The following is a 23,126-nucleotide window of genomic DNA, read 5'->3' on the forward strand; positions in this document are numbered from 1 at the left end:
TAGAACACATCAGTGGATGGGTTTTGAAGCTCCACATTTGGGAGTGCACAGATCGGATATCTGATGCCACAGCACTGGCGTTTGTCATTAACGTGAAAGAAGTTCAGGACGTGGTTCTGAGAGCTGGTTAACCCTGGGGATGGAAGTCACAGAAAAGGCAAGAAGTGGATGGGGAGACCATCTCTGAAGGGGGGAGAAGCTGCTCATCTGGAAATGCAGAAAAGAGCCCGGGCAGAGCTGAACACAGATTGACCCAAGGCCCTAAGGTGAAAAGACAAATCCCCTTCTTGGGTGCGTTCCCAGTGCAGATAAGGAAACTCAGTGTCACTGCGCAGGCGAGACCTCATCCAAGATGGTGCAGTGTGGTTCCAGTGGCCAGGAGTCGGGAGGCTGTCACTGCATTAAGTGTGGAAGATTTCTACAACACAGGGAAAGGAAAATGTGTGTGTGAGAGGAGCCTGCTCAGTTAAGCCAGGAAAGCCAAGGCTGATGCGAGAGTGATGTCTCTCTATACGTGTATGTAGCAGAGGGGACGTTCTAGAGAAGATTATGTTGGGACCAGAGCAAATGCTGTAACCAGCACTGAACACATTTGGGCTGGAAATTAGAAGATGACTTTTGAAGCTGTTAGAGGAATCAGGCCCCTGACTAGGGTGATGGGAGCAAAGCCTGACTGGCTCTTGGGATGAAGCTCAAGAAGAAAGTCAATGAGTGATGCTACACCTGCTGTACCAGGGGCCAAACCTTGCGAGCTGGATGGTCCCTTCCCCTGCTGAGTCCCCACTGTTAGCTTGGCAGAGTGAGGGGAGTTGCCAGCACCATTAGTTTGGTCTTGTCAGTTATGTGAGGAGGGGTAAAGCTTGCCTGGGTTTATGCACAAGTGGCTGTTGTGTCTCAGCAAAAAGCAGGAAAAATGTGCAGGGCAGGGGGACAGCCAGGGCTTTCTAGTACCACTTGTACCCCGGTGTGACAGATGAGCTCTTGCTGGGCATGAGCTCCCCTAACGCTTACCTAAACATCCAAACACGCACCTGTGTGATGCTTTAAGGGCCTCAGTGTGACTGTATTTCTAAGAGGAGCGGCTTATCTTTAAGAATATTGAAAATAACGAGTACTGACTGCATTTGCGAGTATATTGAGATACATCCACTTGGGCATAGCTCTGTATGGAAGCCATTAGGACAAAGCTGAGTAAGGGAAGCTTATAGGACACTGAGACAGTTTGGAAGCAACAAGAAAAAGAGAAATAACCTATAGTAGCTGAACTGAATTTGCAGGAACGGTGGCACTCAGCGTCTTTGCCTCAGTGTGTGCCCGTGGTGGATGTGCCATCTCTCCAGGGCTGGCACTCAGGCAGGTCTGCCCCTCTCACCCCTGGCTGCGAATTTGGTGTCGCCACGGGCTGTTTCTTACTGCAGTTTGTCTAATCTCAGCCCAACAAAGCCGCCTTCTCAGCTGAGTGCTCACTGTTACTGCCATAATATGAATTAGTAGAGAGAACCCAGGAGTTTTATAACAACAGTACATTTACCGAGCGCATTTTGTTGTCCAGTGAACCCAGAACCTGGCAGATAATTGCGATGAGAAGTAGTTTTGATTCTTTCACTCCCTTGTAAAACCAGGGAGGAGTTGATAACTTTATCTCTCCCAGTTTTGGACCAAGTGCAGTTTTGATGGCTATCTCAGCAGGTCAAAACCACAGACGTCTGTTCCAAACCAGTAGGTAATTGCTTTGTGCAAAGCCATTCATGAACTAATTTTTTCCTCCAGGAAGGTGAAGTTTGTTTGTTTGTTCAAACCCATTTCAAAGCAATGCCATTTCTTTCCAGAGACCATAGCAGAAATGCATGCACCACTCAGTTCTCTGACCTGCCTGTATCTTCATTTTTTGTTTTGAAAATATAATTTGGAATATATTTTTTCCACATTGCTTCTTAATCTGTCTAGCCTGATGTTTTCCAAACCTGTGGTTTCCTTCCTGCTCTCCCTTATTTTCTGTTATTAAATCTTCCAGCCCATTGAAAATATCCGAGATGTAGATTTAAGCAACTTTGGCCCAGCACAGGTTGTCTTCTCTTGGGTTAATAGGCACTGGGTGCTCCAGCACACTAAGGATGGGTTGAAAAATGACAAACAGGCTTCTTCCTGTGGGCTGATGCTTGGGGTGGAAAACAAGGCAGGCGAGAGGTGTGATAACTGAATATATACATTAAAAATGGACAGATAGATATCTGATGCAGAACTGTACAGAGAAAAGATCTGGATGGTCTGTAAATATGTAATACTGTATTTAGGGCCTGATCCTGTTACATCCAGGCAAACTAAATATTCCATCAGTATTCGTTAGGAGTGGAGGTTTTTTGGTCAATGCCGGTTGTTTGCTTATCAGTACTGTTGCCCAAACGACAGATTGTCTTGGCTCCAATGTTCATGGTCTACAAGTGGGACCGTGCAAGAGGCAGGAGGGAGGCAAGGGGGGAAGGTCCAGTGTGGCTACAGAGGTGGGGAGGGAGGGAAGGAGCTGGGAGGCATGGATGGAGCAGGTTGAGTGTCTCTGTCTGTCAGAATAAAGGGGCTGCTGCAGCCTTATGGGCGACAGGAGAAAGAGCTAGAAGGTAAATGAGGCTGAGAAATAGTGGGATGTTGAGATGGCATTGCAAAATGTAAATGTAGCTTCTTGATTTTCCTTTTTCAGCAAAGGATGTTCTCGGGGGGGCAAGTCTGGCTCTGCACCTTTGGTGAGGGAGCTGAGAGCCCTGTCCCAGGCTTTCCACAGGCTTTTTTATCTGGATGGTGCCGGTCTCAATGGGGCTGTGTGCAGCCCAGCCTTCCCTTTCCCACCAATGTGGTGGGAACTGCAGCAGGGTGGCCGCATCCCGTGGGAGACCCCCAGCAGCCTTCAGCCGGGTCCCAGCCAGATAGGACTTTCTTCCAGCGGCAACCCTTTTGGTCTTCAGCGGGACTTGGGAGGAGAGTTATTTAAAGCCCTCGTCCTTTCTGTGGAATATAGGAAGAAGGAAGCGCTTCCTTCCTGTAGATCTCTATCCAAAGCTTTTGTCCTCTTCCTTACAGTCCCACCCTGCTTGGAGTTGCTCCAAAACCCAGCATGCCGGGGCAATGCGCAGTTGTTCAATGGGGTCATCCTCAGCTGTGGCTCCTCTCCTTTTCCAAAACAGAAGGTTTTGGCACCAAAATGCCGAAGAGCGCTGTCCTGGGCTGGGCTATAGGATATATAAATGCCCATCTGTCCACCCTGCCCCACCAGCCCTCCTGCAATTGGAAATGTTGGTGCTGCAGAGAGGAAATAAGGGGGTCGACCTTCCTTTGGGAGCCCCATTGATGCTTGCTGCTGCATTTGAGTTGTGAAACTTAAGGGAGGTGTCAAGTCTGACAAGTCATGATCTCTGCGATAAAGGGTCAAGAAGCTAAAAAAAAAAAAAAAAAGTTAACCACAAGGATGTGAGGGCCTGAAATGCTTTTAAGGTACTGCCTACTCTCTTCAGAGCACATGGGGGAATGTGGGACTATTTCTGATGTGCTTGATGTATCTCAGGAAAGTCCAGCAGCAGGATTGTGCCTGTGTTTGCAGAGGGGAGAGAGAAGAGGCTGAACAGGAGACTTGGCCAGGGCAGAGCATCAGCTGGAGCATCTACCTGGTGCCTCCATGGTCCAGACTACCTTCTGCTGAGCAGATAAAGCTTCACCTTCCTCCAGCAGGAACCTCTTCCCTGATGCCAGTGTGACTCCAAACACCTGCATCAGTTTTGGAGCTGACTCCCCTGACCCTGAAGGTGGTGCGTTCGCTGGCCTTCCCTTTTCAACATACGTTCTGCCAACAAAAAGCTGTTAGCAGGCTTCAAGGCGAAGGGAAGCGGCCTTGCTCTTGTGTGCTGAAATATGATGTCTGTACACCCCGGGAGAAGGCATCACTTAAGAAACTTTCAATTAGTGCATCATCCTCCACCACTGTAGCCCTTCTTTTAAGCACTGCCGCGTCCTTTAAACACTTTTTTCCTGTTCCTCTCAAGAGGAAAAAATAAATGATAAATTATTGTGTTGACATTACGCAAATGTTGCACTTGCGGAAGGGTCTTGTTGACATGGTTTCTCACACAGGATACCTTCTCCTCGTGCAGAAAAGTTGCTGAAAATTTCCAGGAAAATAGATATGTCATCCTTGGGGAAGGGAGATTAAAAACGAATGACAGCCTGGTGGCTAGCGTGGATCTTGGTTTGTGAAAGATGCAGAAATTGGTGAAAGTGTTGGGTTTAGCAGGATTTTCTGTAGCCTTGTTAAAAGTGGAGCTGACTAGTAGTTCATACCAGGTATAGCTTAAGGTCTCTTCAGAGACCAGAGTAATAAATGAAAAGATTAAAAAGTGGCTGAGGTCAGTATCCTGGCATGGCTGGACCCAGAAGACCTTGTATGTCTATGGCCTGATACATTAAAACATTACTGATTATGTGCTTGCTTTTTTTTTTTTTTTTTTTTTATCTTTGCTGAAACAAAGTTCATGAAGATAGTGCCATCTGAAAGAGAGACCTTAAGGTGGTATCAGGAGTAGGTTTTCTCCCTCATCCCCTTCTCCCCCCATGAATGTCCACCTTCAACATCGCTGTTGAGAGAAGACACTCATTTCCTGTTTTTCGAGTTGAGACCTTCACCGATGCAGCACCGAGGCGGTGGGAGAGGATGTGCCCCGTGTGTGGTCTCAGGTGGAGGTCAGCTCTTCTCATCCCACGCCTGTTGGGGTACTTCCTGCTTCAAACCCATCGCATCTCCTTCCTGTAACCATACCCAGCTAGGGACAAAAATACACCCATTTGGCCACTACTGGCATCACTTAGATATAAATATAAAATACAGCGTGATTTGATTTTCCATTTACTGTCATGCCTAGGCTGCTGACAGGCTCAGCTCCAGGCAGCCCTCACCCGCAGCACTCAGAAAAGCGCATTTGGTGTGGATATTGCTGGGGATGGAGCCCCGTGGTGGAGGTTAATGAAAAAAGTAATGTCTTGAATGCGGATTGCATGGTTTGCTTCCAGGATGATTTGCATGCGAGTGTTGAATGCTGTGCAGAAATGCCAGAGGAAAGGATTTTCAAAGGGCTGTTCTTGGTGGCCCGAAAAATGTCATCGTGTGTCTGGGTCAGGGGGTCTTCAGCTGTCTTCTCTGATATGGAGCACCCCGTTTCTCTTAGACAGACTGTCATATTGCTCTTTTGCATAATTTGTAGTGAACACACTTAAAAGCAAATAATGCTGTCGAGTGTTCAGGATTAATGCAAGTTGTAACTACTTAGCGCATGGGCTGGGACTGGAGGTGTCCTGCCGTGCCGCTGCATCAGCCGCTCCTGCCATGGACTCAGGTGCTGGGAGAGTCCAGCAAGTGCAGTCCCTGACAGCTCAGTGAAGGGGTGTTATCCATTTTTGTACTGCTTTTGCAGGAACTAGTCACAAAATAATCCAATGTCTCCTGTTTTCTGGAGAACTTCTCCCATTTTTAATGATGGGAACTTAAGAAGTGAGAGGGGATATTACTTGTATCACTGAGCATCATGCATGGCTGGAGAGATAGTCTGTCATATCACCGCTGATCAAGCAAACATGTGCTTCTTGTCTCTGCAATGGGTATGGAAAATGGCACTTTGTGGTCAGGATCTACCTAACAGGGATGCCAATGCCCTGCTCATCCCTGCGACCATCGCGTCTGGAGTTCACACCACTGAGGTGCTGCCTTGGGCAAACACCCATGTGTGCCCTCGCACACGTTGCCTATGGGGATTCACCAGCCCAGGCATTCCTTGGTGTGGGCAGACCTCGCTATCCCAGGAGGACAGCAGGAGTTTGCCCCAGATGGGTGTCTGAATCTCAGCACAGATTTTGCTATAACTCAATACGAGGTGTTTGGCATCGCATTCTCAAGGCACAAAGGCTTGTGGTTATCCTGATGCAAACCTGAGCACGAGTTCCTTGTGTGATGCTCTTGTCGAAGATGTGTGCTGGGTACATGGCTTTCCTGTATATGATAGTAGTCTCTGCACTTTTGGCTTCTTGATTTTAAAAATAAATTTAAAAAATCCCTTTGAGGCTGGTACAGTCCCCTGCACCAAGACTTGAATAATATCATCAGCTAGCGTAGAGCTTGGGCTGATTCCTACCAGCAGAAGACTGGGTCTCCTGCTGCCTGAATTGCTGCATCCAGTGGAACCAGGTTCCTTCCTTACTGGTGGGATGCTGTTCTCGTGTAGTTATTTTGCAGAGTTTTTATTTCCCAGGGTTTTTACACCTCTGCAAGAAAAAAAAAAAAAAGTTAAACTCTAGGTTTGCTTTTAGATTTTTAACTTCAGAGTTTTTTTCATTCATCAAACAGGAAGATAAAGGTGTGAAACAATTAAAGTACTATCATTAGTGGTTGCCACTGAAAGGGAAAGAGAACAGTGTTCTGAGAAGAATTTTGGTTTAGTGGAGGGTATTTTTACAAGGTAGTTAACCCATGGCTTTTGTGCTATTTTAAAGTGATGATCTGTATAAAAAAGCTCATTTAGAAAGCTAAATTAATAACATAAATGGATGCATTTATATTAGATTTGAGATTTTGGGAACAAAAACCTGGGTAGTAGTAGAAATAGCTGTGTATTTGGTGGATGAAAATGTTAGTGACAAACAGTCCTTCTCTTTTGGTAGATTTTTTTTTTTTTTTTCCTCCCAGTGTTTCAGTATTTTTAATTAAGCATCTAAATAAATATTGGTTGAATTTTTGTTGAAGGTAGCTAGTTGGCCTGTCTCCAAAATCACATTTTTCAGCATCGTTTTCCTAAGCATACCTCTCCTAAATAATGCTTTAAAAAGAAAAAGTTTGTCTCCATTCTCTGAAAACAAACCCGGTTCTCCTCTCTTCCCTGTTTGAAATTAGCTGCCCTGAAATCCCCTTGATTTCTCCAAGCCCTGTATCTCAGCACAGTACCTGCAGCTGGGGAAGGGAAGGATGACAGATCACCTTTTTTTTTTTTTTTTTTTTTCTTTCTTTTTTTTTTTTCTTTTCATTTAGGCATCATTAGCAGGGAGGATGGTCAGCCAGGGCCAATTATCATCTGTCACTATCTCTTTAGCAAGTGTTATTGTCCCCAAGCTCTCCATCTACTGCACACGAATGGCTGCGGTGCTACGGGGTTTGCTCAGGTGCAGTTGGCTGGCTCTTGATACTGCCATATTTTGGCTAATTCTTCTGAAATTTAGTCCAGCTTCCTTTCTCCTAGGGCTGTAATTATTCTGTAGAGAGGACAGCTATGTAAAAGTGGGAATACAACCTGTATTTGTCCCTCAAATCAGTACATATGCATCCCTTAATGCAAGCAAACAAGACTTTAAAGGATTTTCAGTGACACACTGACTTCTTAAATGTTTTAGGGACTTTATGAAGCTGGCTTTGCACACCAGAAGAGGAAAAGAGACTGATATATTGCGTCTCCACTAGCGTAGCAGGGTGCTCAACATGGGATGCAGCACAGAGTATCTCACCTGGATGGGCAGTGCCTGAGAAGCGTTGCTGCCCCTTCCACTGGCCCCCTGCCCAGAACGGCTGTGTTAAGGACGCTTGCTGGGGAAAGCCAGCAGGGAAAGGGTGGGAAGCTGGATTTGATTTACCTTCATCAATTAAATAAATGCATCATATGAAGCTTCTAACATCCAATGGCAAGACAGCCCAACCATGCTAATTCTGTGGGTTTATTTATATTAAAAATATCATGCCCTGTGCTGATTTTTATCACTTTTTTCCCCCTCTTTGTAAGCTGTGAGGCTACAAAGTTCTCTCTGGTTTCCAGGTTCACATCAGGCACCTTTCCCTGTCCTGCAGGCCTGAATTCACACAGCTTTGTTTAAAACTGTGTATCACAATAGTATCGTCAATGAACATGACGTGGGTTTTTCCTCGTGCAATGCAGCCTTCCCTGAAAAAGACCTTGTATGCTAAGACATTGTGCTGACATGTTTTCCTTGCTCTGTAATATTGTGTAAACAAACTGTATTTTTTTTTTTTTAAGCCTTGCCAACTTTCCACAGTGTCTGAAGACAAAATAGGGCTGGCTGATTCTCCCTTGGTTTTGTTAAAAAAAAAAAAAAAAAAAAAAAAAAAAAGGAAAAGGCAAAGGGAGGAGACAAGGAAAATCCACTCATGATTTTCTTTTCCTGTCTCCAATCACAAGCTGCATTGCTGCCCTATCTGCTCCCAGCCAAATTAACCCAATTTCCTAATTTACTCAAAATATTTCTGTGCTTTTCTTACTTCATTGGGAATATTTGCCCTTTACAGTAATAAGCTCTCCTCCCTGAGCTGGACAGCATTACAGAGAGCTCCCCAAGGAACTGCCGCTTTTCTGGTCCCAACGCAGGTCTCATTTTTTCCCTCATTAGCAGCCATTCATGAATGTTTGGGGGTGTTTTGTGGTTCTTTTGTTTCTTTGCAGCGAATTTGCAACCGTGCCCTCGATGGCAAACTCTCATCTCCTGGTGACAGGGGTCAGTGTCGGCGTGCGCAGCGGGTACCAGCGTGCCTCAGATCATCGCCGTGACTGCTGCTATCATCTGCAAATGCCTCTGCACCACATACCAATGATTTGAACGTAAAATGGTTCTCGGGTTAATGCATTGATGCCCGATGTCAGAGACTAATTGGTTTCCCCCTGTAAATCAGGAATATAATCCCGAGTAAAGTAACTTCAATAGACAGGAGCAATCCAGAGACCTATAAGTGAATTTCTTAGGTTTCAGCCCTTGCAGCTGACTCCTTGAAATTAATGTGCCAGCCTGGAAATATTCCTCTCACATAGCTATTTGCAGGACTGGAGCCTTTGTAATTATATCTTTCTTTGGTGAGCTGGGGGTAGGTGGTTATCTATAATGGGTTTTCATCCCAGACGTGGAATCAGGTTTTCAAGACCACACAGTTCCTGAGTATGTGTTTATGGATAAACTTACAAAGTAAGGTGGCTCGAGGTCTGTTACCAATTCACTGCGCCTTTTGGAAGGACATTCAATGCACGTACCTGAATTGTTACTGAGTTTTCTGGAACTGAAAATGTGGGTGATACAGAGGATGGTCCTTTCCCTCGCCTACTTCTTTTAAATAAGCTTCTGAAGAGGATTTAACGTGAAAATAAGTTGCAAGTAAGCAATGTTACTTATTTAAATAAAAGCGTGATTAGTCATTGAAAGTGAAAAATTTAAAAAGCCATTTATTTGGTCTGTTCTTCACTTGTCAGGTTTCGTTTCTGTTTCCCCAAAGGCAGCAGAGGAAGGAGCTTCAGCTCCTCTTGACGCCAGCCTTTCGCATCTCAAACCCCGCAGCATTTCTGCGGGGTTTGAATTTTTCACAGCATTATTGATTGAGGTTTCTCTTTTGTCTTGCTGCTTCTATTATTAACTTTTCAAGAGGTGAAGATATTCCTCGTTGCACTACAGACTTTATCAAAAGGTGTTACTTTTGGCTCTGCATCTACGGCTTGGGAAGACAAAGCAGATGCTGCGGTAGCTGGTATGTGAGCTTCAGTGCTGCTTTTGCCACAGGGCAGGAAAGAAGTTCACATGAGTTTACCAGGCAGGACCAGATATCTATAGCAACGTATTTGTATATCCTGTGCCTTCTCTATTGCAATGCTCGTTGCTTAGGATACTGGCATTAAAACATGTAACAAAATCTGCTCTTTGCTCCGGAGTTTGTTATCTGTCCCAGACCCATGTAATTGCACATTTCCCCTCCCAGTTCAGATCAGACCCGTTGACCAGCCCTGGGCAAAGCATGGTCCAGAGGATGTCATTGTAATCCCATTTTACAGCCTATTTGCTACATGATCTTTTCTTATTGCCAGGCATTTGTTGCTAACTGGAGTGCCTGAGAACCCATCTCCCTCTTGCAGTTTGGCCCACGGGAGCTGGAGTCTCCTTAAATACATCTGAGCATTGACTGAGTTGGTGAGCACTGGTGCTACCACAGCCCAAAACATTTTTTCTCGAGGGTGTGTTCCTGAAGCGTGGCAGCACAGATCTTTAGTGACTGAGGCTTTCATTTGGACTACTTGTGTTTTTTCATGTTGTTTTTTTTTGTTTGGTTGGTTTTTTTTTAATATAAGGATCAAACTTTAAAAAGTACAGGCTCAGAACAAGGCACCATAGTTGCTGAATTGCCCCAGGGGAGCAGGGAGCAGGACCTCCTCATGGCTCTCATCTTCACCTGGCTGTAGGAAAAATTACATTGAGACTGTTTCACAGAATGGTTGAGCTTGGTAGGGACCTCTTGAAATTGTCCAGTCCAACCCCCCTGCTCAAGCAGGGTCAGCTAGAGCAGATTGCCCAGGACCATGTCCAGCTGGGTTTTCAGTATCTCTAAGGACGGAGATTTCACAGTTTCTCTGGGCAACCTATGCCAGTGTTTGACCACCATCACTGTAAAATAGTGTTTCCAAGCAAAGCCTTTCTTAACATGATGCTCACAAGGTCCTTGTGGGCTAAATCCTTTTGTCTCTTCTGCGCCCCAAGGCAGATGGCATCAGTGATGGATCTGACGCTTTAGGTGTTTTAATAAAAAAAAATCTTCAACCCCTGTGGGAATGGTTCTTGCATTTCAGACCAACTTAGAGCAGTATTTGCTGCCGGGCTTACGCTGTTCATTTGCTTTGGGCTCCTGCAGTCCCAGAGGCACTGTGCTACAGCTTCAGGACCATAACAGATCTCAGACACACTCGTTCTGTTTTATAAGTGAGCACTGCAAGAGAAATGGTGCTAAATTTCCCCCTGTGAAGCAGATAGCTCAGATAGTATAGAGAGTATTTATTCTGTTTCTCTGTGCACTGTCTTTCTCTGCTGGAAAGCAGCTCTGTCCTACAGAAAGGCGTTTCATCAATTTTCCTCTTTTTATTAACACTAAATCAGTATCCAAGGGGGGTTGCACAAGGAAGTGCATTTCTAAGCAGTGGTTCCTCCTTTTGCAGTTGTAACTGATGTACTGAGAGGATCCCGTCGGGAGTTCAGTTCAAGGGGGTTTTGCCTTCAGAAGGTTTGCAGTGAAAAAGCCAGGTTGGTCTCTGGCTTTCTGGGTTACATGCTCGGAGAGTGCTTCTACCCGCAGTAACCGGTGGTTGACGAAGAGTTCACGTAAAAATAGGATGCACTGATCTTTGTTACAAGTATTGCAAATACTTCAGTGCGTGGATGCTGACAACCCATCCATCTATTGGTAAAAACACAGAATTGCTACTTTAGCTCTTTCAGAGTTAGCTACAGTTACTCACCGTAGTGCTGGGGTGCACACTGGTGTGCATCTTGGCCTCAGTAAAAGACCTTTTTTCTCATTGCGGGGCTTTTGCTATGACATTATTGCTTATTTTTGGCGAGCCTAGAAGGACAGAGGATATATTCAGGTAGGAGTTCTCTGGCATCTCGGTTTCTAGCCTGGCTGGATGTAGCTTACTGCAGGCAGGCAGCAGCACCATGTGATTTTAACAGAAAATTTGGTGTAAAAGTGGAACAAAAATGTATCTGCATTCCCCGTTTGACCCTTACGTGACTGAGCATCGCTTTAATGAGCAATGATACACTTGTGAAGTCTACTGGTCGGCAATTATACTTCTAAGCTTTTCCTTGTCTGATCGCCTCAAGGGCATTCCTGTGCTTATTTTTGTTACTGCCATGATAGTGCCGGATGCTCTGAGGGCTTTCGCTCATCCAGCTAAGCAGGGACGGACCTCGCTGCAATGTGTGTGGCATCGCTTCCCTGGATTTCAGCCTGGCGTGGCAGGAAAGGAGGGACAGGCAGGCTGTGTTGAAGTTAGGTCTCTGCTGACTGCTCAGGGCAACGCTGGGTGCAAGGATTTCTCTTCTCCCTTGCCTTCTACGCCCACTGCAGCGAGTGATTTGGCTGGTACAAGCTCGTTTAAAAAAAAAAAAAAACAACAAACAAAAACCAACCAAAAAACACAGCCCAAATCACAGGACTGACCTGAGCATCCCAGACCCACTCCCTGTGATTTCCATTAGCAGCCATCCTCCGAGTGGTCTTGTGGCTAAATCAGCTGCTGAGCCTTTGGAAAGTGATTTGATGAAAGCATTTTATAGCAATCGAATGAAATGTCAGTTGGATGCTAGCAGCAGGGGTTCTGTCATGATTAATGAGATATTTAGGCATTTCATTTTGGAGGAGCTACCTGCAACACAATTCACACCAAAGCTGTTTTTTTTTTTAGATGGGTTTTAATAAATTAATGTTAATGTTGGTTACAACAACTGCAGGGTTGAACATATTATGAACATATTATGAAGCCTTTCAGAAAGCTCATATGCAAAAAAGGTTGTGTTCAGAGCATTGCACGTTATTTTTCTGATATAAAAATATGTAAAAGAGGAGTAAGGGTTGAAATAACCTGTAATTTGTTGAATGCAAAGACTACTTGAATATAAAGCTTTTGAAGCTGATAGTAAATGAGCATCCATCCAAATAACAGGATATCTCTTACTGCTAGTAGAAGTAATGAAATCTAATAAATGAAGTTAACATCTTACCTCTCTGTTGTCTAGAGGCCTCTATTTTTAAGAGAACAGGAATAATAATGTTGTTATAGGAACAGGGAGAAATGGCATTAAACCTTTTCAAACCTCTTTTAACTGCCGGTTGTTGGAAGTTTTACCATGCATTCCCCATCGCTGTGCATGATTAAAGCTGAGTTTGTTTCTGCTTAAAGTCCAGCTCCTGCATTAAGCGGGCTCTGGCGCTCCTCCTGCCCCTCTCCCAGGGAAGTCTGAGACAGCTGCTAGCGAGGCAGGGATTGCTTTTGGCCCAGGCATCATGAAGCCAAGAGGATTCCCTGAAGGACAGGACCCAAAGGCACCTCCTTGTCCAAGGACAGTAACAGTGTTACAATTTCTGCTCTTAAAAAAAGGACCGCGGTCGATCCGTTATTTGCTCCAAGCCACTGTTTTCTGCAAATTGACTGCAGCAGAGTAGAATATAGTGTTTTCTGCCTTTGGCACTGCAAGGGTGAATATCTGGAGCAGGGGAGACTCATAGATGGAAAGGCAGCGGGAGCAGCTGGGAGACAGTGGTTTAGCTGGAGGGCAGCCCAGTGCTCACCTAGGGATGATGCTGGCAGGGACCGGGAGCTGTAGCATCCCTGCACATTGGGAGCAAGCAGAGGTGTGTCAGGGGCCCGGAGAAAACTCTGCAGTATAATGGACAAAAATAAAGCTTTGGAGCTGAAAGATATTGGCAGCTTTTCTAGAAAACAGAAGTGCTAATGATAACACAGTTTTCCGTTAAGCCCGATGCATTGAACTAATGAGCAGCTGGCTGGTTTTTGTCTCTGAGCTTTAAGCCACAGAGCAGGATGTGGATTTTTTACATTGCTGAGGCGACGCAGAGACTAAGTGGAATACAAATAAAACGAGCTTAAATTCAGCTGCTGAAAATCTGTCTGTAGAGCAACTTATTTTTTGCTGACCTTTAACTCTTTTTTTTTTTTTTAGGTTCTTATGCATGCCTGGGATTTTTACTCTCTGTGAAGTGCTTAGCCCCGTTATATTTTTCACGGTCTCTACACGCTTTGTTGCTTAGCTGTTGCAGTTTCCGAGTAGCCGCGTGGTGTTGGTCTGTTACTAACCTGCCTTCTGCACTGGCTATGAGCAAGCCTAACAGGGGCATAACAGACTGCATAGAAATGCCATTTATGCTGGACCAGTCACAGGGGTTTGGATGTGACTTTGCGCAAAGCTTGTGAATTAACCTCTTGAGTCTAGGGAAGGAGATAGAGCTCAACCTCTTGCTTGGCAGCTTGGTTTGGTATTGCTGGGAAGCCATGAAAGGCTGAAAGGGATAAAGCCAAAAATACATCATGGTATCTTTTTTTCCTGTTGTTTCCTAAGTGCAGATTGACCGTCTTTCATTTTGTTGAAGGAGCTTTCCTGTTGCCGGGCAGTCTCACCCGCGCAGTCACCTGCGCATCACGGGCACTGTCAAAGGAGGGGACAAACCCAGCCCCCTCCTGAAATCCTGATAAAATCATGAGGTTGAAATGCCCTTTTGCTCACATTGGGGAATATTGAACTTACTGAATAAGCTTATGTAAAAGTATAAACCCCAATAAACCTGGAAGGAGTTGCTTTGCCAAACATTTTGCTTTAAAAAGCCCTTTTCTCTGCTTGTCTGGGGAGGCAGAGGGTTGCGATCTGCTGGGAAGGATGAAGTCTCTTGTGCCGGTGTTGCTGTCACGGGAGGAGGGAGGAGATGCTCCATAAGCCAAGGGGTTTCAAAGAGCATCTGGACAATGTGAACGTGGCTGGCACGGAGCCACCTGCCCTTCCTGCCCCTCGCTTCGTCCCTGCTTACTTTCACTTTTGAACAGATGGATTTTACTTTTCATTGCCGCTGCTGTCCCTTCCCGCTCGGTCGTCGCAGCAGATCAGCCTGTTGGGCTGGGTCAAAGATTTGGGATCCAGACCTGGGCACCGCAAGCCATACGACAGAGCAGTGGGATCGTAGCAGAGAAATAAAATAATAAAGATGATTATTTTCCAAATAATAAGGATTGATAATAAGGGTTAATATTTCCCAAATAGTCCCTGCCAAACTGCCTTCCCTTGTCCTTCTGCAGCATACTAGTAATTGAGAGAGCCGAGAGGAGAGGAAAAGAGGCCAGATGAAATGAGATATTTTCCCGGTGATTTATAGCATCCTTTTTCTCCTCTTTCTGCCTTGCATCAGGCAGGGTCTGCATTTCCCACAGGGCTCTGCCTATGCCTGGCCCCTCTCTGCTGAGTGGGGCCGGAGCTCAGGTGGATGCTCTCTTGCTTTGCAGCCGCTGAACCCGGATCCAGAAGAGGATGGGGAAGCAGAACAGCAAGCTGCGCCCCGAGGTGCTCCAGGACCTCCGCGAGAACACTGAGTTCACAGACCACGAGCTGCAGGAGTGGTACAAGGGCTTCCTAAAAGATTGCCCGACGGGCCATTTGACTGTGGAAGAGTTCAAAAAAATATACGCGAATTTTTTCCCCTATGGCGACGCATCGAAGTTTGCGGAGCACGTCTTCCGCACCTTTGACACCAACGGTGACGGGACGATTGACTTTAGGGAATTCATCATCGCCCTGAGCGTCACCTCTCGGGGCAAGCTGGAACAGAAGCTGAAGTGGGCGTTTAGTATGTATGACCTGGACGGCAACGGGTACATCAGCCGCGGGGAAATGCTAGAAATAGTGCAGGTGAGGCATTGTCTCTATTTTATATTTTATTCATGTTGCTGTAACCTCTTCACCCTGAGACAGTGGGAGCTGGAAATGAGGGGTGTGCTGAGCTGGGTCCTTCCTGCCCCAGGGAGGCTCCTGAGCCCGTGGTCCCCAAAAGGATGCTGGGATGAGGTGCAAATGAGGAAAGAGCCCAAGAGACGAAGAGGGGGCTGTGCAACTGGCCCACAGCCAAAACCTTGCAGCTCTCCCTGGGGATTTCTTAGTGGGGTGTTGATGGGATCAAAAAACCCTAAATGCAAATTTTACTGACCAGATTAATCTCAAAATTAATACTTTGAAACTTCAAATATGAGTCAACATGAGCTCCGAATGAAAGGCCGTAGCATGTCCTCGTCTCCCGAAGGCTGAGGCATGTAGCCCATGGGCTCTCCTGGGGGGGCGTGTGGGGCAAAGCCCATGTGCCAGCCGGGGCTCGGCCTCGGCAGTGGGCTGCTTGCCATCCGTTCTGCAGCTGAGATTTGTCTCCAGTGCACTGCCATGGGCACTGGGAAGCACATAATGCACCCAGCCAGTGCCCTGGCGTTTGGTCCTCATGGCTGAGCAGGGATAATTTAGGAGGAGGGCTAGGACTGCAGGTGTCCTAAAGAGGTCTCGTCTTTATTCACATTCTTGTAAGTCTAAAAATGTGTTTCCTTACCCATCCACAAAGAAAACCAACCCGTATTCCTAAATAGTCATGTTCACCTGTAATCCATACAACACTCCACACGCATGCACGTAACTGAGTGTATGTTGAGAGCCAGCTGAAAAGGCAATGGCTTAGCCCAGTTACAGAAAAGAGAATTACACACCATTGCCTCCTGTATTTTAGCTCAGTCCTGCTCGTACATTAATTTAGACCCTGACTTTCAGTTAAACTGACCCAGTGGTGCGGAAGCTTCTTTTGAAGTGCGAATGAGTAGAGGAAAGAAAAATAAAAAAAAGCTGCAGTCAGAAATTCCTGTTTGTTTTGGTTTATAAAGTCCCACAGCTGCCTGCCAGGGTCAGCTGCCTTTTTTTATTGCTACAGGCTTGAATTCTTTTCCTCAGTCCTGATGCTTCATTGTTTGGGTTGTGGTTTTCCTATATCTTTTTTTTTTTTTTTTTCCTTTCAATACCCAGGCCATCTACAAAATGGTTTCATCAGTAATGAAAATGCCAGAAGATGAATCCACTCCCGAGAAGCGAACAGACAAGATCTTCAGACAGATGGACACAAACAACGATGGTAGGACAACACCGACACCCCTTCGTAGGCTCTAGAAATACAGGGTTTCTAACCCAGTGTTGGTTGAAGCAGGTGATGGTATTTGGGGGGGGGGGGCGCGGTGTCAGGTAGAGGGCAGGGGTGTCCCCACCAGTACCTCTGGTCTCTGCCTGGCCTCAGTGAGCACCTCCGGTCCACAACAAATAGGGTGAATAACTGGGCAGTGGGTGAAAGATTTTTTCTGCTGGGGGGATGAAGGAACGGGAGGGGAGCAGTTCATCCCCGACATTTCATGGGTAAATCCCCTTCTGCAAAGGCTTCTCTGAAACCCCCCAAGTCCAATGTCTTTCGGTTATTTTCTCTGGGCATAGCACGAACTAGGCACAAGGTTTTGCTCCCGTTGCCCTTGATAGGGTTGCAGTCCTGGACTTGTGATCAGTAATGCGGGTCGGGGATGTGGTTGGGTACCTAAAAGTAAAATTCCCCTGGGTCCATTATACTTATTTTCTGTGCATGTTTATGGTGTGTGTACGTATACGCATGGTCACACACGGTCCTGCAGTTTACTCTGCTGCAGTGTGCGCGTCGGGGGCATGTAACATCTCCTGAGCCAATTATGGAGCCACTTGATAAATTATCTGACAGCATACCCATCACAACCCCTCCACCTGAGCTAGCTTGTTTCCTTAGGCTCGAAGAACACAGGCAAAATTGGGCAATTTCCTCTGCCCATCGGCCTGCTGACGTGTTTCCTCTCGTCCCAGTCGAGGTGGAGCTTTCCCTGGGAATTACCCCAGCAGCCGCCAAGGTGGCAGCTGCCCATGTCAAAATCAGGAGCTGTATCCTACTGATGTGCTCAGTGGGAGCACAGATTTGGTTCTAGTGCTGAGATATGGAGACCTGGAAAAATATGATCTTATGTATAAAAGGTTTTTATTTAAGAGAATTTTATGGCTGCATTTTGGCATCTGGTGCTGCAGCCCCCAGGGCAAATTCCTGGCCTTGCTGAAGTCCTTGAGTATTTTACCTTTGACTTCATGAAAACTATCACTTCATCCCCTGACTTCACATGTGGAGGGCCCTAAAATGACGTGATTAAAGCATTTTTGTTCTGCAGAAAGTAGCGGTGCGTGCAGATGTGCAACAGAGTGGTGGTCACAAAATCTGCTACATACATCCTCCTTCTGTTGCACTTCGTTGCTGAAATAAAGTCATCCTATTCCCAGTTAAATACCAGCCCTGTAAGCCATGCAGTGCCAAGGAATAGCGTGTGCGCAGGGAAGCGCATGTGCTCTTGGTGGCTGGAAATGTTTCTTCTTCCCCATCTGATTGTTGAACGTTGCAAACAGATTTTGATTTGTGCTTTTCTTTTAAGTATTGCAAGGAGAGGGGAAAACTAATAAATGTTCTGATAGTTACGAGTACTCTTTTTCAGGCTGATAAAAACTTAAGAAAACACTTGGTTTGGGAACATTAGCTTAAAAGCCAGAAATTAGGACAGAAGCGTGCCACGGGTTTTTGAGCTTCTGTAATTTCTACAAGAGGGAGGTTTTCTCGTTCTTCCCTGTTCAGCCTGATTCGGGTGCTGGCCACCAAGCTCAGTCCTCTCCCTGTCCCCGTGGCAAGCTGGGAGCATCCCAGGGCCGGTGAAAACTGGCACGATGAGCTCGTGCCTCCCTGCCTTCAGGGGCACATGGCCAAAAGTGGCAGCAGGTGGGTGCCACGTGCAAGATGTTCATGCGTGGGTCCTGGCTGTCTCGAGCAGAGCAGTTTGGGTTGGGTAAGGGTGGTCCTGGGGTGTTGTGTGAGGCTGGGGTTAGGTTGTGCTGGGAGCATGAAGTAGATGGCACATCACTGGACCTGGTGACAGGGATGCAGCAAATGCTTGTCTCCTCCAGTTCGTAGGGAAAACTGTTTCTCGTTAATATTGCTACGGCTTATTTCTGCCATAGTTCAGAGTGCTGAAGCAGGAGAGTATTGGTGATAGCAGGCAAGGTGGAGGCTGCTCACGGGCTCCTGATGGCATTTGTGCAGGGGACTGGTCCTGAGTTTGGGAAAAACCTGCTGGGAGACTGGGTTGCCCCAGGATGAGGTCTGGGAGACCAGATGGGACCTTTCCTCCTTGCCGTGCCATGCCGTGCTGTGCCATGGGACTGTTGCAGCCAGGGGATGCTGGGGTGGTTGCTCCTCCAGAGATCAATTTTTCAGACCCACAGACTGTTACGGGGTCCATCCAAGTCGGTGCCTGTGGCCTAAACCAAAGATGTATAAACCAGAAACACTCGGTAGCGACGCGTGGCAGTAGGTGGCTCTCCCAAGGCTGGCTTTTCTCGCTGCCTCGTGAAACAGGTCCCGTTCTGTACACCCCACAGGGCAGAGCAAGTGGCTTGTAGGCGCAGGAAAAGCCATCACTGCTCAGCCCTACACGTCACAACAAACCCAGAGGGTGCAAAGTGGAGACATTTGGGATATTTAGGTTTAAAATGCCGTAGTAACATGGGCATAATTTTCAAAGTGTACATGTGTTCAGGTACCATGCCTTGGGTTCATGTGTCATGTAATTTGTATAGTCTGATTCTGGGTAAAAAGCTGCCAAATGATATTAGAACAGTTGTTTTTATATTTGGTACTGTCTTTTTAAATAAAAAAATAACAATTATTATGCTAGATTGTTTTGCAGAAGAAAAATGCATCTGGGCTTAAGGGCTTGAGTCGGATTTGGCTGCTGTGCATTGCACTAAATTCCCCTCAGTGCCTTTGCGATAGATTAAATATACGTATGTTGCTTCGGTGAGGAGGGGTTTTTTTAAGCTACAGCAACGGTGGCAGCAGCAACTGACTTTTTTTTTTATTATTTCCATTTTGTTTTTCCTCCCTTTCAGGTAAGCTGTCGCTGGAAGAGTTCATCAAAGGTGCCAAGAGCGATCCCTCCATTGTGCGGTTGTTACAGTGCGACCCCAGTAGCGCGAGTCAATTCTGATTAAAGCGGACAGTGTGCACGGAGAATCTCGGCTTGTGTCCTTCAAGCTTTGCTCGCAATCGGATGCCTTCTCAACCATTCCTCCACACTTCGCGGATAAGATCCCGTTGCCAGATTGTGTGTGTGTGTGCGTGTGTCCGAGCGAACCAGCCCTCGCTCCTCTCACTAACACCAGTGCAGCTCTCCTTTGGCAGCTCCGTTTCTGCTTCCCTGTAATGTTACGATTCACTCTACACATTTTAAACGTTAATCGAAAGGTATGTTTACATGCAGCTACAAAAGAGTTCATACCGCTGGTGAGATACCGCTTCACTTAGTCCGTAAGAAAGGTGATGTTCTAGTAGTTCCCAAGAAGATGCTAGGTAGGACTTTTACCCAACATAGCAGATGGTAGATAATTTATTTTGCTTCAGAAATTACTATGTAAAAAAAAAAAAAGTGGACTGAATGGAGTAGAAAGTTAAAAAAAAAAGGAAAAAAGAAAAAAAAAAGCAGCTTTCCTGGGCATGGTTCCAATTTTCTTTTTGAGGAAAATTGCTTGCACTTATCTAATGGTCTTTACTTTCTTTTAATATATATATAAATTATATATATATGGTGAAGTAAAATTTTAAATATTTAGGTCATCTATTTAAGGCATAAAATAGAATTCGAGCTTTGTTTCTTCTAGTCGTCTGTGATTTATTCAAATCTTGGAGATTGTTTTTTTGTGATATTTATGCATTAGCAAATTGCTGTTCCAAAAGAAATGCATGACTAGCAGTTTGTGGATATTTCACTCTGTTTAATTCCTGAATGCAAATATTTGTTCATTTTTACTGTCAATCGTTCCAACATTACTGTATTAACGAAAGACCTGAAAGGAGTTCATCTTCATTTTGTATTTCTCAGTGGAGTCCTACTTTCTGGTGGTTGCTGCGTCAAATGGCTTTTGAGTGCCCCGAGGTGATGTGACTCGCACTGCTGTTCTCGACTTGGCTACACCTCCTCCCTTTTGCTGTCGATAATGTTAATAGTCTTGTGCATTCCAGTGTTATTTAATATCTGCCTAATGCCAAGAAATATTAATTGAAATAAAAGACTACTTTTCTTGTCACTGCCTGTCTTGGTCTAACCCATGCAACAAGTTCCTAGCATCGCATATTTGGGGGAAGGACGAGGCTGGCTCCCTGCCTGCTGTGTCCCCATCTTGTCCGAAACATGTTGCCTTGTAAGTACATAGGGTTTTTTGGGAGCCTGTTGTGGCTGGGTTAACGCAGCAGTGTTAGTGCCTGCGGGTGCCTGTGGCATCCTGCTCCATCCCAGATGGGCCCTGGGTGAAGGCAATTCCTTGGTGAAGATCACAGGCAGGTGACAGCTCGGTTTCTGCTGGATGTGGAGAGGCTCAAGGTGCCGAAGGGAAAGCTGCCAGCCCCACTGGCCAGGCTGTTGTGACGAAGAATTTAAAACATAGAAGTATCTTGTTCCTGTCAGGTACCAGGTACGTGCTGTTAGAGTAACGTTTGACATTGGTGGCATGGAAAGCAGTGTTCCCCATGTTCATCAAGTCTGCAGGTAGCTACTTAAGCCTGTCCTCTGCAAAAGAAAGTATCAACAAATGATTTGGCCTGAGGTTAACATTAAGCATGTAATTAAGGGATTTTTGCTGTATAGAATGGCCTAGTAGTGGTTAGGTGTTAATAATTTAATTTTAAAAAATTAAGGGATTTTTGTTGTGTAGGATGACCTAGTAGTGGTTAGGTATTAATACTTTAATATTTAAAAAGAGAGAGAGAGACGGTTGCAATATCCAAATGGAAATGCGTTGTTAGGTCAGACTCGGTCTGCAATACGGGCTCGTGTCAGTGCTGCCAAGCAGAAAAGTGTGTTCATTTTTTTTCCTAGAAATTAAAATTTGAGCTATTAAACCAACAGTCCTTCCAACCACAACACCCTGCTGACAAGCACAACCCTGAAAGGAGAGTTAATCAGGAGCCTGCCTGCTCTCCCTGGATGAGCCCAGCAAGAAAAGCAAGGTATTGGGAAAAAAATATAATTCCACGGTTGCTTATAGTCTGTCTCCAGACTATTTGTGTTCATGCTGGCTGGCTCTCTGCCAGAAGATGCTGTGGTGTTAAAGATGGTGCAGGTGTTCTTACACTAATGGCTCTTCTTGCACGGGCTGGGTAGCAGTTGTTTAGATGCACAAGGTTTAGATGCGAATCAGCCACCGTGGGTTTTTAGCATCTCTCCTCACTCGGAAGAACGTGCAAAAACATCTCTGACCTTGTCATGGGGTGGTGCCTGTGAGAGGGACCACAGCATTTGAATCTTCTTTGTGCAATCTTAAAATGAGTCAGGCATATTTTTAGTCAAGCATTGCACAATATCCTTTTCTTAGGTACCAAGGATGTAAAAACTCTTGCTGTAGCATTCATAAATGCAGCAATTCTTCTGTCATCATTCATCTGCTCTTGTAAGTGGGACTTTTTTCACCTTTTCCATCCTTTTCTGACATCTCTCCTCTTCTGGTTTCCACTTTTGTCTTTAGTGAATAGCAAGTTTAAGTAGTTGCTTAACAAAGCCCAAACTTCTCATTTGAAAAGAAAAAATTCTCCTTACAAAAGTTCATTTTGACCTTGTTTTTGCAGAAACAAAGTGAAAGAATCTGAATTTTAGGGGTCAAAAAATTCCCATTTCTTTGACTTTATAATTTTTGCTCTGAAATGTGCCGAGGTATCGGCGATGGAGTTTGCTGCCCGCCACTGGCTAACAAGCCCCTGAGCAGCCCTGTGCAGACACTGGGACTGTGTTCTGCTTCATCTGGCCCAATTTCTTCTGCCTTTCTCTGCCTCTTTAAACTTTCCAGTCCCAGGTTTGACTTTTTTAGGTTGTCCCCCACTACTTTCCCAGCTTTTAAGGGGTTTCTTCTTCTCAAGTGGGTTGGCTCTGTTTCGGACCGGGGCTGGCACAGGGTGTGTGAACAAGGCGCTCCCAGCCTGCCTTTTGGAAAGCAAGTGAGGAAAATGCCCAGGAAAGGTAGTTGTGCATGGCATCCCGGCGGGACCAGGGAGATGCTCTGAAGCCCGACCAGGCTGAGCTTTTCAAAGGTGGCTTCTGATACAGGGAACCTTTTGATTACAGGCCAGCTAAGTACTGGAAAGGGCTTTATCTGCTGCTGCCAAGCAACTCTCTTAAGAAAATCAGACCTGCTTCAGAGGCTAAAGTTGTGCATCCGCAATCACGGGGTAACTTTGAACACCTTGGCTGTGCTTTGAAGAGCTCCTCTGAGGATGCGTCTGCTTCCCTGGCTGGTAATGAGGACTAAGAGGGGAGAGCAATTTCCAGGCTCGTCCTCCAGGATGTGTCGTCCGAGAGTTGATCCAGGCAGAGTTCAAAACCGATGGAGAAATCATTGAAAAGCTCGCAGGGTTTTACTGCTCGTCGGGCTCCGGGGGTGTCTTTCAGGGAGGGACTGGTGTGTAGGGGGGTTAACCACTTGCGAAATGATGTCCAAGTGATTAATAGAAAACTTCAACTTCTTAAGTGACTTTGGTGTTTTGGCGAACTGTATGTTTCATCAAAATTAGAGTCTAACTTAGTGATAAGTGGAGTTTAGCACAAAAAAAAATATCAGTTGGGTCCATTTTTACCTCGCTTTAATAAGCTATGTAATTATTTTCTCGC

The 23,126-nt window shown here is 45.8% G+C and overlaps 1 protein-coding gene across 8 annotated transcripts in view; it reads left to right on the forward strand.

The window, feature by feature from the left end:
• The window catches only part of HPCAL1 (hippocalcin like 1), a 67,053-nt gene extending 46,497 nt beyond the window's left edge, over nucleotides 1–20,556 (forward strand). For all 8 annotated transcript variants that reach the window (XM_087776584.1, XM_087776590.1, XM_087776583.1 and 5 more), the window contains 3 exons: nucleotides 14,847–15,249; nucleotides 16,396–16,501; nucleotides 19,363–20,556. In XM_087776584.1, the coding sequence (XP_087632710.1) occupies nucleotides 14,872–15,249; nucleotides 16,396–16,501; nucleotides 19,363–19,460 (582 nt within the window). In that variant the 5' untranslated portion in view covers nucleotides 14,847–14,871 and the 3' untranslated portion in view covers nucleotides 19,461–20,556. The remainder of the gene's footprint in view (nucleotides 1–14,846; nucleotides 15,250–16,395; nucleotides 16,502–19,362) is intronic.
• The last annotated feature ends 2,570 nt before the right edge of the window (nucleotides 20,557–23,126 follow it).

Source organism: Nipponia nippon, unplaced genomic scaffold (assembly GCF_047370975.1).
Source record: "Nipponia nippon isolate SJK-2023a ecotype South Korea unplaced genomic scaffold, ASM4737097v1 scaffold_4, whole genome shotgun sequence".
NCBI lineage: Eukaryota > Metazoa > Chordata > Aves > Pelecaniformes > Threskiornithidae > Nipponia > Nipponia nippon.